Source organism: Rousettus aegyptiacus, unplaced genomic scaffold (genome assembly GCF_014176215.1).
Source record: "Rousettus aegyptiacus isolate mRouAeg1 unplaced genomic scaffold, mRouAeg1.p scaffold_m13_p_17, whole genome shotgun sequence".
Taxonomy (NCBI): Eukaryota; Metazoa; Chordata; class Mammalia; order Chiroptera; family Pteropodidae; genus Rousettus; species Rousettus aegyptiacus.
Window position 1 is genome coordinate 41,696,594 of NW_023416292.1, and position 17,764 is coordinate 41,714,357.

At 33.2% G+C, this 17,764-nt stretch overlaps 1 protein-coding gene across 5 annotated transcripts in view; it reads left to right on the forward strand.

The window, feature by feature from the left end:
* Positions 1 to 17,764, forward strand: part of DPYD (dihydropyrimidine dehydrogenase) — a 691,841-nt gene that overhangs the window by 68,355 nt on the left and 605,722 nt on the right. For all 5 annotated transcript variants that reach the window (XR_004955308.1, XM_036235253.1, XM_036235254.1 and 2 more), the window contains one exon: positions 12,696 to 12,778. Coding sequence is in view for 4 of the 5 variants with exons in the window: in XM_036235253.1 (XP_036091146.1) it covers positions 12,696 to 12,778 (83 nt within the window). In the remaining variant the exon portion in view is untranslated. The remainder of the gene's footprint in view (positions 1 to 12,695; positions 12,779 to 17,764) is intronic.

Consider the following 17,764-nt stretch of genomic DNA (forward strand, 5'->3'; position numbering starts at 1 on the left):
TATATGTATCATATGTTTTTTTAAATATTTAATTTTTTAAAAGGAAATTTTCATGATTTTCATTACATTCTCCTAGGAACCTTATGATCAAAAATTATTTTTTTATAAATGCTGTATTTATTTTAATTTATTACTTTGTAAGAATCACCTAGAAAACATGAAAAATACACATTTTTCTACCTCATTCCATAAAATCTGATTCATTAAGAAGAGAGATATTCTTCCTTTTCTTCCTCTTTATTGTTTTCCTCCTTTTCCATTATTTATTGAAAACCTTCTATTTGTTCAATGTACTAAGTGATTTCCATGTATTATCTCATTTAATTCTACTGACAACCCTACAAGGTAAGTATATTTTGCTTAGAATAAACTGAGTTAAGTAATCTGCCTAAGCACACCTAGCAAGTAGGCAGTAACACTGAGATATCAGGCTAGAGACAAGTGTACTACTTTAGCCTTTTGTTTTTCTGACCTAAAAAAATTTGACTCTTTCCGAAGACACGTTCAGAAGTAATAAACACATTGACATCTCTGCTCCACAAAAATTAATTCCTCTCCTCTATATTCTCACTAGATAGCCATCAACTTGGATGGAGTCTTATCTTATTTACCTTTGTATCCCTGGTGCTTAATATGATGCCTAACAAATAGTAGATTTCAAGATTTTTTTCTGAATTGAAATTTAATTGATTTACTTGAGCTTTATTTAACAATTCTGAGACTTAGGTTCTAGTAGCTATGCCATTAACTCTCCGTGACCTTAATAAGACAGAGCTGAGTTTTCTCTTGCATTAAAATTAGTTTTCTAACTTTTAAAATTTCAATTAGTATATAAATCTCAGATCCAATCTATTTAGTTCAAGTTATTGTGATTATTGCACAAAAGAAATTCAATCTTATGGAAACTAAGTCCTATAGTAATTATGAATTCTTTTATTTGATAATATAATTTGCTAACATTTTGCTTCTTTCCTGCTCCATCCAGCATATGAATCAATAGATGTTTGGTTGAATTTGTTATGTTTTGTATAGTTTAAGCAAAGATAACTCAGCAATCTTATTTAAATTTCTCAGCATCCGAAGGTCTCCTGGTGTGTTATTTTGCTCCCATGTTGCTGTTGATGTTCTAATTCTTTGTTTTATTATACTTTCATACAGTCCTTAACACAGATGAGATATAAAACACTATAAAATCTATCACGGTTGAAACTCTAGACCTTCTCTCAACCCATGGGGATTAATTTGGCAGGAGGCCACCAAAACCAGTTCTTTTTTGATGCTTAGTTTTTAGTTTCTACTTTAATTGCTGCCAAAATCTCAGCACTTGGGAATTTAATTGCTCATTATATTTGTCACGATGGTGTCACAGACCCAAAGAAAGACTGTAGCATGTAAAATATTTATGGGTATTAATTTGGCCTAAACATGTGTATATTGGATTCCTTACATTTCTACATTGTAAAGTATAGCATATCTAGACAGAAACAAGACAGAGTTCCACAAGCACTTATGCCTGTCCACTTTATTGAAACTGCAATTCATCCAGTCTAGTGCCTAAATCTAACTAACAACAGACACCTAGAGGAGGACCTATTCAGAACAGTAATATGTTCACATTATGCAGTTTACTCTTTTGAAGCAGTCTCTGGGGGATTTGAGTCTGACTCTGAGGACAGACTACTTGGGTTCAAATCCCTGCTTTGTCCCTTTCTAGCAATATGACCTTGGGCAAGTTATCTTAATCTCCCTGAGCCTGTTTCCTCATTTGTAAAGAATTTCTGTGCTTCTTCTGCAGATTAAATGGGAAAGTGTGTAACAAAGTAAGCCCTCAACGTTAGCTAATTTCCTGTAATTCATCTTTATATGCCAAAAAATTATAATGTTTTTCATGGTTGCTAATATGGATTTCCAGTTTCCTCCTAATGAGGCAGGGAAAACCTTTGCTAGTTGTAGCAAATGGAATATCTGATCAGCACTAAATTCAATACCTTTCATGTTCTATTTTTCCTATGTATTTCCAACTTGCTTACTCTGTTATGTCCAGGTTAGTAATCCTGCTTCTTATTCCAGTGTTTTATTACTAATCACTGATTTTTTTTTTCTTCTTGAGCTTGCTAATCCGAGCAGTAGTTCATTCATTCTCTCTGTGTCCTTTCTTCTCTTTTTTTCCCCCTCTGCCTTTCCTTTCCTTTTTTTTTCCCCTACAAAGTACACATACCATCTTGCTTCTGCTATGATAGTTGCAGTATTCTCACACAATTATCTTGATCAAAGGAAATGATGAGGCACCTAAAAGTTGGAAGTGCAAGTTATCACCACGCACAAGGTAATTTTTTAGAATTGTTTGGTAGTTTTTTTTTATATCCTGAAAAATAAGTCTCCTATGTCTTACTTATTCCTGAAATTGTCTTCTGGGAAAGTCCTACCCCGACATATAGAATCCCCTAGAATGAACAATATGTTGATATTTGTTACTTTAAAATGAGTTTATAATTTTTCTCAGATTCATGCTCATAAACTGAGCTGAGAATAAACTTTGATAGGAGGACACTGGTTCCGGTTTACATATAGTTGTTTAGAATATTAGGGAAATATTACTGACAGTGGACATGACAGTGAGTCTGCTGCATCTCACTCGATGGGTCTGACACTTAATTTTATTTATGGAGAGGATGAGCAGATGAAGATGTTATTTGCTGGAGATGTTTATCTCATTATGCTAAAAGACGAACATTTGTCTGAATTAGAATTCAACCCCTGTATTGCTTCTGTGGTACTTTCATACATTGCTCTAGAAACATAAAAAAATATTTATCTTAGATTTGATTTCCATATCAGGACACAGGAGTAATTTTGTTCAAGGTAACAATTAGACCTTTTAAATGTGTACAGGGCTTATTTATTTCCTTTATTGTTTTGTTGGCTCAGGAAATGTAAAATGTGGAGCCTTCTTTTCTCTTGTTAGTCCACCTAATAATACTCATTTTGGGTTTCCATTCCACCTGATGGCCACATTTCCAGAAAAAAAATCACTACTAAAGTTGAGGTTTGTCATCATTAAAATGAAGAAGTATCTTTAGATGCTCTGGAACATTTCGTCTCAGCTAAGTCTGAGAATTTTGACCTCTCTTCCTTGAGCCTCGGTGAGCTCAGTGAGGCCATTTTAGGCTTATGTATCCCACTTTTCTCTCTCTTCTGCCTTCAAGAGAATGTTTTTATCTTCTATCTCTGTAGCTTGAAAAACTAGACAGTTAAGTAGTCTTCCAACCCTATTGTTAGGGATGGGCTTTTAAGAACTCAAAATTCAATAATTTTATTTGTTTTATTGACCCCAAGATGGACTATGCCTATCAAAAAGAACTCTTTGTGGTTAACTGGGCCCAAATACATAAACAGAGCCTAGTAGCCACTGTTTACAGAGGCCTCTCAGGTACACTGAGAAAAAAGCCAGGGTTCCTGGAACTGTATTTTCAACAGTGGGCTGAGACCTGCCCTGTCCAATCAGAACAGCCTAGTTATATTCTCATGTGCATTTTTATTGATCTACTGGAGCAGCTCTATAACAACCAATGAGAATGCATAATTTCTATCAATCGGGACAGTAGTTATTTGGACCAATCAGAATGTACAAATTTGGATGCCTTGGTTGCATAGAAATGGACCAATCAGGACCCAGGGTGGGAACTTTCTCTATATAAGGGGACCTCTGTCTCAGAGAAGTGCACTTTCAGTTTCTTCCATGGCTGTGCCTCTCTGGTTTGCAAACTGTTCATTTGAATAAGGTTTCTTCAAACCCCAGACTGGGGACTCCTGTTGGCATTGGATTGTTGATGGCGAACTTTTGTTGACAGTTTCTTCTATAATATCTTTTGTGAACTTGTTCCTCTGCAGCTATAGAGGCACAGATAAAGTATAAATTATAGGTGGTGAAAAGGAGGAAGGTCATGAGGGATTTCAGGGCCAAAAAGAAAAACAGACAAAAAATTATATGTAATCTTTCTTTATATTCTCAATCTACCACAAAGTAAAGGAGGCAAATGCATTTCTTTGAAATAACATCTCGATTATTTGAGATTCCTAAGCTATCTTTACAATTTTTAAAAATATAAATCTTAAAAAGTAAAATCCTGAAGAATTCAGTTTTTAAAAGATTGTCTACACATGGATTTTACTGTAAAATGACATTTCCAAAAATTGATCAGATTATCATTCATATTTTTGGAAGGATTTATAAATGATAAGAAATAATAAAAAGGTTATATTCTATTTTTGTTTATTATATTTTATTATAAAGTCTTTTCCTGAGGGACATCAGACATGGATATTGAGATGAGTAGAGGTTTTTGTAGACTCCATCTGTGTTTGCTTTTGATTCTACACTACTATGTCATACTGTTGTAGCAGTCTGCCTTAAATATTTGTTATCTGTGACTTTGTTTTGCCATGGGCATTTTTGCTCTAATCTCTAGAAGACTTTTAATGGCTAATTCTTGATCTTAAAATTCTCTCTGAATTACAATAATGCAATTATCAGACACTTCCACTGTTTTTAACGATTGTATCTCACATTTCCTATAGCATTGTGGGCCTTAAAGACAGTACCCTAAATCAAAACAATTGTTTTTAAATAGAGATTCAGATCTAGTGTTATTTAATTTTAATCTCTGGTAAGTGCAAAGTTTCTAAGTTTTTTTATACAAAACAAAAATATCCTATCAAGGGACAGATTTATTTCTATTAAATGACTCCATTTAGGAAAGATACATATACATACATATGTGTGTATATGTGTATATATTAAAAGTTGGAGCGTCACTAAAAATATGCCCATAGTAATTAAATAGAAGTATTTATTCCCGCCTGGTTTATAAACCATCCGTGGTGAGGCATCAAATTAAAGATAGCTATTATTTTTCATATGGAGAGCCATAAAGTTTGAAAAAAAAATAGGTTCAAAACCTCTTACTTTAAGATTTAAATGTAAGACACTTTGCAGTGATTCATGTAAATTGATGGGGCTGGGTTTATGGCACACCTAGTTGCAGAGAAAGTAAGTATAATATGACCACAGAGAAAATATACATTGTTTTTCCTTAATGGTTGAGATGGGGAAGAAAAAAAATGAGATTTAGAATCAGAAACCCTGAATTTTGAATACTGTCTCTCCCATAGATAATAGGAGTCACATACTTTGAATATATTTTAAGTGAAAACAGTTTGAGTTAAATGGGAAATTAGTTGAAATGAATAATCCCAATGTTTATTTTTTATGACTTTTTTAAGCTTTTAATTCATTTTCAGCCCTTTATCTCTGTTCTACATTTATAATAGTATTAATGAGCAAGCAAACATACCAAACCAAAAAGAAATTGGCTAAATAAATCACAACATGGATGCAGTGGAATATTATGCAACTTTAAAAATGTTATTGCTAAGTCTGTTTAGAATCATGAGAAGATGCTAGTCATGTATCATTAAGATTAAATATATTAAAATTAAAAACAGTACATCCCAAATATTATGTACTTACTAATTGTGTTTGGGAATTTTCAGCTACTCATGAAGCCCAAGTGGCATTATTTGAGTAGCAGTTGTTAACATTAAGTGATGTAAGTTGAATATAGTAAACGAATGTAACTGATTTTATTACGTGGCTTTATTTTCTTTTATTACTACTAGTACATCTTTATATCTCTTTTCTAGTGTGCAAAAGTGAAGAAAACAAACTAATAATTGGAAATTTCTTTTAGACAGTTTGAAATATGAAAATTTTCATGAACCTAATTTGCAAATAATTGGAGTAGGCAAAAATCTTAATCAGTAAAGTATTATCTTTAATAGAAAAATTAAGTAATGTATAAAAAGTCATCCTGTTTTAAATAGTTTCTCTTATTACTAGCACTTATTTTGTTGTTACATTTGACAAAAACAGCTTATTAGACACAGGAAATATAAATATTTCCAAAACTTAAAAAATCTTATTTATGAATTATCTTGAAGTCAAAAAGAAATATAAACTAATAACTGAAACTTTGGAAAATATCGAAAAGTATAAGTGAAAAAGAAACACCCTTGTTTATTTAGCATTCTGAGATAATCCGAGTTAAATTATTTGGGTTTTTCTTGGCTCTTTGTTTTTCATAATTATGTAATACATTGTATTCAATTTTATGGTGTCTTTTATAAATTACATGCTGTCATATAAACATTGGCTTGTTAAAAATCTACCTAAGCAGCATTTGTAATAAATGCATAACATCCTTAATTTTAACGAGCCGTATTTAGCCATCTCTTTATTGTTGAAAGTTTTAAAATTTTTCAACCAATATTTCACTGCTGTGAAAATGCTGCAATAAACATCTATGAGCTTGAAAATCTTCTAGAATCTTTTAGAAATATTCAAAAAGGTACAATAATTTGTAAAGTTAAAAATTTATATTTGTCCACCTTTTTTCATCTCACGGCCACTGTGAAAACTAAAGAGAAAGGAAAACTATGCTTTCTACTTAAGAGGCCCGTGCTCCAACTGAACTTAATTTTTATTCCAGAAGTTTTGAAAAAGTATTCTTCAAAGGCCATCCAGCCCAAGTAATTTAGTCACTCATTTTTGCAATTATAATTGTATAAATGGCATCCTTTAAGGCTATTCACTATAGAGAGAAAAAGTACATAATTTCATTAATGAAATATCAAAAGCTTATCAGGATAAGTTAGACTCCTTCACAGGAATTAGAACTTTAGTACAGAATTTTAATAAATAATCAAATGTTATTTTGTTTGTAGCCAACATTTACCAAGTCTTTGATACTTTGAACTTCTTTTTATGCATTCTTTAATTCTAATAATAGTGATATGTGATTGCATTATAATTTCTTACCCAGAATTCAAACTCTCTTCTAAAAGCTTTTCATTGCAGTATAATTACATATGGAAAAGTGAACAAATCTTGAGTGTCTAGTCAGTTAATTTTCACAAAATGAATTAAACAGTGTCCTAAAGGACTGACCCTCTTGTGCCTCCTGTAGTCACTATCCATCAATTCGCAACATCTTGGTTAGTTTTGCCTGTTTTTTTAAATAACAGCTTTACTGAGATATAATTCACATTTTAAAGTGTATAATTCAGTAGTTTTTAGTATATTCACAGTTATGCCTCCATCACCACTAATCCCAGAACACTTCATTCTCCCTAAAAAACAACGCCATTACCATTTGCAGTCATTCCTCTGTTTCTCCAGCCCCTGGCAATCACTAATGTCCTTTTTGTCTCTGTGGATTTGCCTATACTATAAATTTCATATAAATAAAATCATACAATGTGGCCTTTTGTATCTGGCTTTTTCATTTGGCATATTGTTTTCACTGCTTATCTATGTTGTAGCATGTATTAAAATTCCCTTTTTATAGCTGAATAATATATCGTTGTATCAGTGTATGACATTTGGTTATTTGATTATCTATTTTTCATTTCATTGATTTTTTTTACTTTCTGTCTTTTATGAATAATGCAAATATGAACATTTGTGTACAAAATATTTATGCAGTTATATATTGCTCAGTATGTCCATCCTTAAGCCAGTGCCACACTATCTTAATGACTGTAGTTTTGTAGTGAGTTTCGAAATTAGGAAGTATAAGTTCTTTAAATTTGCTCTTCTGTTTTTAAGAATGTTTTGACTATTGCGGGTCCCTTGCAATTTCATATCCAATTTAGAATAAGCTTGTCAAAATCTGCAACAACAACAACAAAAAAAGTCGGCTGGAATTTTGATATGAATTGCATTGAATCTTTAGGTTAATTTAGGAAGTAGTACCATCTGAACAATATTAAATCTTCTAATCCATGAACATGGATGTTTTTCTATTTTTTTGGTCTTGTTTAATTTTTTTGTGATATTCTATTCTTTATAGTGCACAAGTTTTATGCTTCTGTTGTTAAACTTATTTGTCTTTTATTCTTTTTTATGTCCAAAAATGGAACTGTTTTCTTATTTTCACTTTTGGATGTAGCTTTGCCTACTTTTAAACTTTATGTAAGTGGATAATTTTGCTATATGCTCTTTTGTGTGTCACTTTTTTTGTTCAATACTGTGTCTGCGACATGCATCTATGTTACTCCACATAGGTGGAGTTTAGATAGTTTATTTATTCTCATTGCCGTATAGTTTTCTGCTGTATTAATATACCATTATTTGTATATTCTACCTTGATGTGCATTTGATTTTCTTCCAGTTTTGAACTATTTTGAATAATGATACTATTAAAATTCTTGTAAAAGACTTTAGGTGAACATATCATACCTTTGTTTTGAGGGCATTCCTAGGTGTGAATGTTCAGCTTTTGAAAGTGCTGCCAAATCACTTTGCAAAGTGGTTGTAACAATTTACATTTCCATCAGCAGTACTTCAGTTGCTTTTGATACTAAATAAATACTTTTGTGGTCTTTTTCATTTTAGGCATTTTCTTTTTAAAAAAATTCATTAATTTTAATTTGTTTCAGGTATACATATAGTACATTGCTTAGACATCTATATAGTTTATAAAATGATCTCCCTAATTGCTCCCTCCCTCCCTTGACCCTCCACCTAGCCAATGTATTAATGATAACTGCATGCCCTATGCCATACTCCCCATCCCTGTGACCATCCATCAGCTACTGATTTGTACTTCTCTAACCCTTCAACCCTTTCTCCCAGCCCCCCAACCCTTCTCCCCTCTGTCGGTCACCTAATTGTCCACTATATTTGCGAGTCTGGTTTTGATTAGTTTGTTCTTTTTATTCCTTAGATTCCTCATATAAGTGAAATCATATAGTGTTTATCTTTCTCTGTCTGATTTAAATACCTTCTAGGTCCATCAAAGCAGTATCTTTTTTCATCCCCTTCCTTTTAGTCTGTATGTGTCTTTCAATCTGAAGTGAGTCTCTTATGGGCAGCATATGTAGGGGTCTTGTTTTCTTATCCTTTCAGCCACTCTATCTTTTGGTTGGAACACTTAATTCTTTTCCATTTGAGGTACTTATTGATGGGAATGTAGTTTTTACCATTCTTTATTTCTGTTTTTGATAAATGTATTTTCTTCTTAAAGAAGTCCCTTTAACATTTTCTGTGATACTGGCTTGGTGCTGATAAATTCCTTTAGCTTATTTTTGTCTGGGAAACTCTTTATCCATCGTTCAACTCTAAATGATAGCTTTGCTGGATACAGTATTCTTGGTTGTAGATCCTGGGTCTTTATCATGTCTAATGTTTTTTGCCAAGCCTTTCTATCCTGCATAGTTTCTTTTGAGAAATCAGCTGCCAGTCTTATGGGTGTTCCCTTAGAGGTGACTATCTTTTTTTCTCTCACTGCTCTTAATAGTTTTTCTTTGTATTTAACCTTTGGCATTTTAATTATGATGTGTCGTGGTGTGGGCCTCTTTGGATCTTTGGTTTTTGGGATTCTCTGAGCTTCCTGGGGTTTTATGTCCATTTCCTTCACCAGGTTAGGGAAGTTTTCCATCATTATTTCTTCAAACAGCTGTTCAACACCTTGATTTTCTTCAGTTATACCTATCAGACAGCTATTTGGACCCTTAATAATGTCTCATACGCTCCTTAAATTATTTTTATAGTCTTGGCATCTTTTTTCTTGCTATTTTGATTGAGTGTCCTTAATGGCTTTCTCATCCTCTAGAAAGGTCATTTGATCCTTTTCTTTATTCATTTTTTTTATTCCTTTGTTTATTCCATATACTTCTCATCTCAGATAATCTTCATTTCAGACTGGTTCCCTCTTATAATTTCCACTTCCATTTTCAAGGTTTTTATTTCTTTGTTGAAGTTCTCACTGAATTTATCTACACTTCCCAAAAGTTCATTGAGCATCTTTATAACCAGTGTTTTGAACTCTGCATCTGTTAGATTACTTGACTCCATTATATCTGGATCTCTGTTCTATTCTGTCATATGGTTTCTGCTTCTTTGTCTTCCCATTTTGGCTGCCTTTCTGTGTCTGTTTCTATGTACTAAGCAAAGCTCCTAAGTCTCTTGGTCCTATTAGTGTGGATTTGTGAAGTAGGTGTCCAGTGGCACAGTCCAAAGAGGAGTTCAGCTGCTGGCCAAATTTAGCCCAATCCTCTGTCTTTCTGGTGCCATCTTTTAAGATTCATCAAGCAATCCGCAGATGCTGTGCTTATAGTTACCTCAAAAGGCCATGCCAGAAACCGAGGCCAGTTAGTTCCAGTGTGAGTCTGGGCGCTGCTCAGCAAGGAGCACCTGACTCTCTAAGGATATACCTGGATGTAGCTTGGGTGGGGCTGTGAGTTGGGGGATGTGGGGTTTCAGGGAATCCTCTGGGTGGAGGAGGGTCCTCTATTACCCAGTTTGATGAGGTCTCAGCTATAGCGGTGCTGTGTTCGTTTACTGAGTCAGGGGAGGGCTCAACAGGGAACAATGGATACCGCTGGGACTTCTGTAGACAGTGAGTCTCGCTTAGGCCCTCATTCCGACAGTGTTTCTCTGTAAGTCCCTGGTGCCCCCTGTGTGCAGCCGAATTGGCACTGGTGCTCAGAGTGAGCAGGTCCATCACTGTGAAAATCTGTTCGCAGACGTGGCCCCTTTAAGAGGCGTCTGCTGTTGCCACTGCCACCGTCTCTGTTTCACTCAGCCGCTCAGGACAGGGCAGCCCCGCATTGTACCGCGTCTTACCTTCTGCCAGTGCAGGGTGATTTCTTGGATTTCTCCCTAGTTGTTTGGTTTGTTCATAAAGATTCCAGATGATTTTTCCTTGCCTGCTTGCTCCTTGTTTGCATCACAACTTTGATTTGGTTGCCAGAGGCATGAACAGAGTCTCTATCATGTACGCCATTGTTTTTTTCCTCCTGTGGGTGTTTCTTAATCAGTTGCACTGTTGCTAAGAAATCCTGCTGTAGACAAAGAGGCCCATCCTTGAATCTCACTGGCTTCTTGAGGAGGTGTGGTATTAAGAAATATAATATCTAATTTTTTAAATTTGCATCTTCCCATGACTAATGATGTTGAACATTATTTTTATTGGCTATTTGGATATTCTCTTTTATATAATGTTTATATAAGTCTTTTGCTTGTTTCTATTGAATTATCTGTCTTTTTCATATTTATTTATAGGAGTTTAAAATTTATTATGGATCTAAGTAATTTAAATGGTGTGATACTGGCACAACTATAGGAAATTGAGCAGTTGGCCATAATGGACTCTAGAAAGAGACCCCATGTGTACTGTGACTTACCTTATGAAAAATACGATTCTGAATTACAGTGAGCGAAATGATAATCTTTTTAATAAATAGTACTGATTTGCTTAACTATGTGGTGTGATTTCCTGATTTATGTCATATATTAATATCAATCCCAGATTGATGTCATATCTAAATATGAAATGTAAAATAATAACGCTTTGCAAAAAATACGGGAAAATATGTTTATAACGTTTAGGAAAAGAAAGGTTTCTTAAATTGGACACAAGCACTAACCATAAATTTAAGCAGTAATAAATTGAGCCTCATTAAAAATAAGAAGTTCTCTTTATGAAAAGACCTACTAAAATTGAAAAAGATAAGACAGAAGACATGAGATGCTATTTCCAATTTACATATCTAAAAGAGGACTGTTATTCAGAGTTCAAATTATTTTAGATACATTTTGATAATTTTCCGTATTTTCATTGTAAAACTATATAACTATGTATTAAAACAGATCTTTGCCTTTATTTGGCTGACTTAAAAATCAAGACAGAGTCATATATATACTTACACATTTTAAATAAATTAATTCTTACACATTATAAATTATTAATCTGAATTCTGTAAGTTTCTAAAATCCAGCATACACTTTACAATTGAGAGTAGAAAAAAACATTAATATTTAAAATTTTATTATTTAGTTTTTTGTTAACTAAAACACTAAATTCAATTATTTTATTACCCAAGTATTTCTAAACTGTGTATTAAATTTATTTTGCCAAAAGATTCATATGGATACAGTTTTTAGTTTAAAATTAAATTCTATGCATTATATTTTCAAAACTTACTAGGTCATGTAAAATTGTTAGTTTAAAATAAAAATAGTTAAAATTGTGATAAAGTTAAAAAAATTAGAAAATTTAGCCCTATAATTCTAAGAACCTGCTAAAATGTCACTTAAATTACAAGAAATGAGTGTGTCTATAAAACTAAAAATTGTTATTTAAGGATGTTATAAAATTTTGATTCCAAAATGCTGGAACCTTTACTACTATATTATACCTGGGTTCTACCTTTTCATCTCAGTAAATACTAATTTATTTAGAACTAGATTTATCATATACAGTTTATTGTGATTTTAAACTTTGTTGACTTTCTCTTTGGAATGTAAATTGGCTTTAATACTCGAGATTATTTTAGAGAACTAATTTTTATTCCTCTAAACTCCATAAGAATATTCATTTCTATGCATCTATTTTCCCATTTCTGGAAAATTGGTAAAAAGACTTCTGTGACAGCTTGTATCATAAGACATTTTTATTTTGTTACTGTTGAATTCACACTGTCAATTTTAATGAATCCTTCCCAATTAAAGTGATGTGCATATCTTTCATGAGTCCATAATCAATATAATCAATTATATTTTTACATAATTGCACAAATATAATTTTATCTCAGGATGTTGGAGGATTAATGCATTTTTTAATATGTTGCAGAATTGTGAGAAGCTGGAGAATAATTTTGATGACATCAAGCACACGACTCTTGGTGAGCGAGGAGCTCTCCGAGAAGCAATGAGGTAAGTCTGAGTCACCATAGCAACAGTCACAGATGTGGTAAAGAAAAAGTCATTCTTCATTATTGGGGGAACAAATGAGTTCATTGCCACCATTCAGCTCTGTTCTCTAAGGTATTAATTTGTCAGTGGAGAGACTTCCCTTGAGGCTGTACTTTGGTTTTGAAGCTGCATAAATGTTAAGCCTCAGTGCACAGTAAAAAATGTAAATGTTTAATTTGTTACTTAAAATGCTTAAGGGGTGTCTTGTTTTATATTTATACTAAACTGTGTGATTGAATGGAAATATTGTTCATCTAAATTCTGCTTGTATATAAAAAAATAAACAGTACAATGGTGGTTTAGCTCAGTAGTATTTCTTCCTAATTAATATTTAATTTAAAAAGGGGCACTTAAAATTTCATATTATATTAGTTTTTATAGGATTACATCATCGCATTTTTAAACTGATTTACATTTTCACACTATTATGATGTGTATAGGTTAACTTTTTTCAAAGACAGTAGTTTATAATGAACCTGATGATGTTTTTCACATTTTAACGCTGCTATTCCTGAATGTGTCTCTGAATTTCTTCCCAAAATTGATGCCTTTTTAATAACTTTTAGGAAGCAGTCTTTAAATTCATCTGATCAGAATAAAGCAAGGCTTTTTACTAGACATTAAATATGTGTGAGAAATAAAATTCTTCGTCCTTATAGCTATAAAACAACAACAGCAAATTATATTAACGTAAAAGTTCTGAGTTGAACCTTTGGGATAATTTCCTATATAATTGTACAGAAATAGTATATTTATCTTTATTTAGCCTACAAAATTAAAATTGGTTTTGAAAATATATCTTCTATCAATGCTCATTTTGTTCGGTTCTTAAATCAAAGCCAAACAAAATTTATGATAAGAGAACGGATAAAGCTAGGAGGTTTCCTAGAAGGATATTTCGGGTACAATTTCGTTATTGCTAGCACACAGTTACCATATACTTTAGTTTAGAAGCTGCTCTCATTTAGCAACCTCCCTTTTACCATGCAAGCAGCAGGGGAAAGTAATTAAATTTAATAGAAACTGCCCTCATTTTGAAGCCACTTCTATTTAAAACCACAGGGGGAGGTAATTAAATTTAATGGAAACAGTAGCTTCTACACAAAGATACATGGTACTTCTGTATAGATGATTATGATGTCACAAAAAGAGGAATAATATATTACTAGTACAGAGAAATTACCAGCTGGAGCAAGTGAGCCTATTTTATTGTTAATGTCTTCACTAATAAAAAAAAAAAAGAGGAAAAAATAAAACAGTACTCAATAGAGAATGTGTATCTATATAAGGTGTGATCAGATATTCTCAAAGTTGAAATTATTGAAAATAGTAGTAAATTAAAAATAAGGTATAAAATATATTGTGGAAAGGGTCAGTGCAGAAATTATGAATAAACTATTTTTCAATGTAGTTTTATTCTCTATATAAACCTATCACAGTTACAAATTGAACACATCATTTTTGTGAATGCCTATATAATAACTTTGGATATATAAGTGTGCACACCGATATATATTTAGAAACTATAGTTATTCTCTGTATTTTTGTATCTATTCAGTTTAAAGTAGACACCTAGACAAAGAGAATAAAAGAATTGAGGGCTAAAAACACAAAGAATTGCAAAGGGGCAGTTTAAAATGAATAAAAATGCATGTGAGTGAGGGAAATATATTGAACAGGGAAAGGAGACATAATTAGTATAGAAAATTTATCATCGAGAAAAAAACAAATTCAATTATGGGAGAATTGCATATGAAGAGATTATTGAACTCTGCCAAATTTTTAAATAATTGCTATTTTGGAAAATACCAGGATATTCTGCTTTTAAAAAAGTAGAGATGAACTAATGAGAGAAACAAGTATTACCTGGTTGGCTTAACCTTTCTACCACCATGCTATGAGATAAAGCAGTAGTCTAGATAATTTCAATCAGCATTTAATTATATGACTGTGTAATGTACTTTGTTTACATAGTTTGCATATATTACACACACATATTATTGGTAATGTTTCCATTCACTAAACACAATTAAATAATTTAGTAACTAAAGCATTTAACAATTTAGTATACTATTTAACAATTTAGTATACTCTTTTTTTTTTCTACCTTTTACATGTGAGATTATGGAAATATGTCAACGAAAAGTTATAATGCCAATAGAATGATAGTGACTAATAGAATAAGGAGAGAATGCATGAAGGGGCATTCTTATTTTTATCTCACATGAAGGGTGTTTGGATCAGAGAAAACCATGGAGCGGATGAGAAATTTGATCTAGGCCTTGAAAGACGGCCAGTTTTGCAGGTGAAAGGAATAGTGTTGGGCAAAGGTATGGAGGCATACAGGTTGCCAGGTAGAAACAGGAACAGTTAAGTAGTCTGATGTAAAGCAAACATTTTCAAGCTTTTTTGAATATATTGTTTTCCCACAAAACTCACATAGGCAGAATTTTTTAGTCAGTGATATCTCTCCTTATATGCCAAGAATATCTGGGGGGAAATGGAGCAGTAGGAGGTTGGCAAGGATAATGGAAGAAATTCAGAATCTCAGAGTGTGAGACAGGTATGAATGATTTGCCAAAACCTCAGTGAGCACAGGGGCTGGTCTCAGGAGGCTGGCTAGAAATTTGTTTGTTACCATACTCTTGAGGCCAGTTACCTAATGTCTAATTTGCCATGGAAAAAAACTTTAAATTATTTCAGGTAGTCATTGTAGTTTTTAACAAAAAGGGTGACAGGATTAAATATGTTGTGTGTGTGTGTGTGTGTGTGTGTGTGTGTGTGTGTAACTGTGAAGATAATTTTATAGCTCTGTAGAATTCTAGTAGGGGAAGAAGATACAACGTAGGGACAGATAGTCAATCATTTATTTATTAAACATTTATTGGGTTTCTCTAAAATACCAGATAATGGGGTTAAAGATATGAATGAGACAGTCCCTGCCCTGAAGGAGCTAACAGTCTGATGGAGGAGGCAGGTACAAAGATTAGGATTTGAGTCTTTTCCCTGGTCCCCAAACTCCATGGTAGCTTTCTGTTGTTCATAGGCAGGGCATAGCTCGGCGATGGGAGTGACTTCCTCTCCATTAGCTTAACCTCTGTGGCACCCCTTAGGTGGCTAGAACCTGTTCTGTCAGGATCTCACCCATGAATTGTTTCAGACACCTCCTGTGCTTCCCCCAATTCTAAATGTGAGGATACCCCAAGCCTAGATCCAATCATGTAAAGAGCGCAAGGAGCTACAACCTACTGTAGAATGTACTGGCTAAATAAAGCATGCATTTGATTAGGTTTTAGCCCATATGCAGGATGAGAAAAAATAATTTTAAAGTTTGTTTTGACAGGAGAGTGGAGAGTTCAGTGGAGGGAACAACAAAGGGAAAAAGACAAGTGACCCCGCTAAAATGATGGTAGAAGGGTATTGAGATCAACAGAGGGGCGCGTAATTGAGAAATTTAGAAATATTTAGAACGTCAACCTGATGAGATTTTGTTACTTAATAGCCTCAATAAATCATAAACCTGATTTAATCTGTGCTGCTCTGTTTAAAGGCTTTAAAATTTTTCTTCTGCTGAAAAAAGTCAAATTTATTTGTGTGTCCTAGTAGATAGTAAAGCCCATGAGGGCATGAGGAATGCTATTTTGCTTTCCTTTGTATTCTTAGCCTTATCTTAGTATTAGTGTATAGTAGGTGCTTATGAATTATTTGTTAAATTATTGATAAAGGTAAAGGCAAGAAGAAGGAGACTTATCAAGGGCAAGTCGAATGTTTTCATTTTGAGTATTTGGATATACATTAATTGAAATAGGGAGAGAAAATAGAAGGGGATTAAGGAAGAAGATTTTAGTTTTCAGATGAATTTGAGATAGCTATGGTAAACTCATGTACAAGTTTTCAATAGGCAGAAGAAAAAGACTATACTACAGATCATCCAAAAGGCTGGAAGTTGATGTGCCTATTTAGGACTTGTTAACATTTTCATACTTGTAGCCATAGGAAGGCATATGATTTCTAAGAAAAATGCATCGAATCAAGGTCTAACTGGATGTCTAAGAAAATACTAGACTTAGGGAAGCATATGTCAGAGGGAAACATCTTTTAGGATTTAAAAATGTTAAATAATCTTCTCCAGCAGAGTTGGTGGAGACTGTACCTGGTGTGCCCAAGAAGTAAAGGGTGAGCATCATTCTCGCCCAGAGCTCTGTGGCTCATGCAGACATCTAGAGCAGTGTTGCATGGTACAACTTTCTGCTATGATAGTGATGTTCAATATGGTAGCCGCTGAGCACTGAAACTGTGGCTGGTGTCACTGAAGAACCTAATGCTTAATTTTATTTAATTTTTACTAATTTAAATGTAAATAGTTGCATGTAGCCAGTAACTATGGTTTGGACAGCATCATGTTGCCCCAGGGAGATGTTTTCATTTTGCTAAAGTGACATTCGAATGCCTCTTACTGATGGAATTCTCATCAATGGAGATGGTAAGGTTAAACTGCATTCACATGCATCACACATATACATTACACATGCTCTCACTGTCTCAGACAATGAAGAGTAAAAGTTGGATTCATAACATAGCAATGGATGTGAAAAATGGAAATTAGCAAGTATGACTTGATATGGAGGAGCTAAAGTGACTCTTATTCTCCAAAGGCATAATTTATATCTAGAAAGCCCAAGAGAGCTAACAGCAAAAGCCACCCTAGAAATTAATAAGAGAATTTAGTAATATGGTCAGAGTCAAAATAAAGGTGGAAATTTGTGAGATTCTATGTGTTACCTACAACCAGTTAGTGCTTGTAATCGATAATAGATCCTATGAAGATCCCGTAAAGTGATTATATCATAAAGTACCCCAAATCTTCTAGGACATGTTGAATCACTCAGTAAGTGTTTAAGAGGCAGTTTTCGTTTGCTCTTTGGAAAAAAGAAATTTCTTTATAAT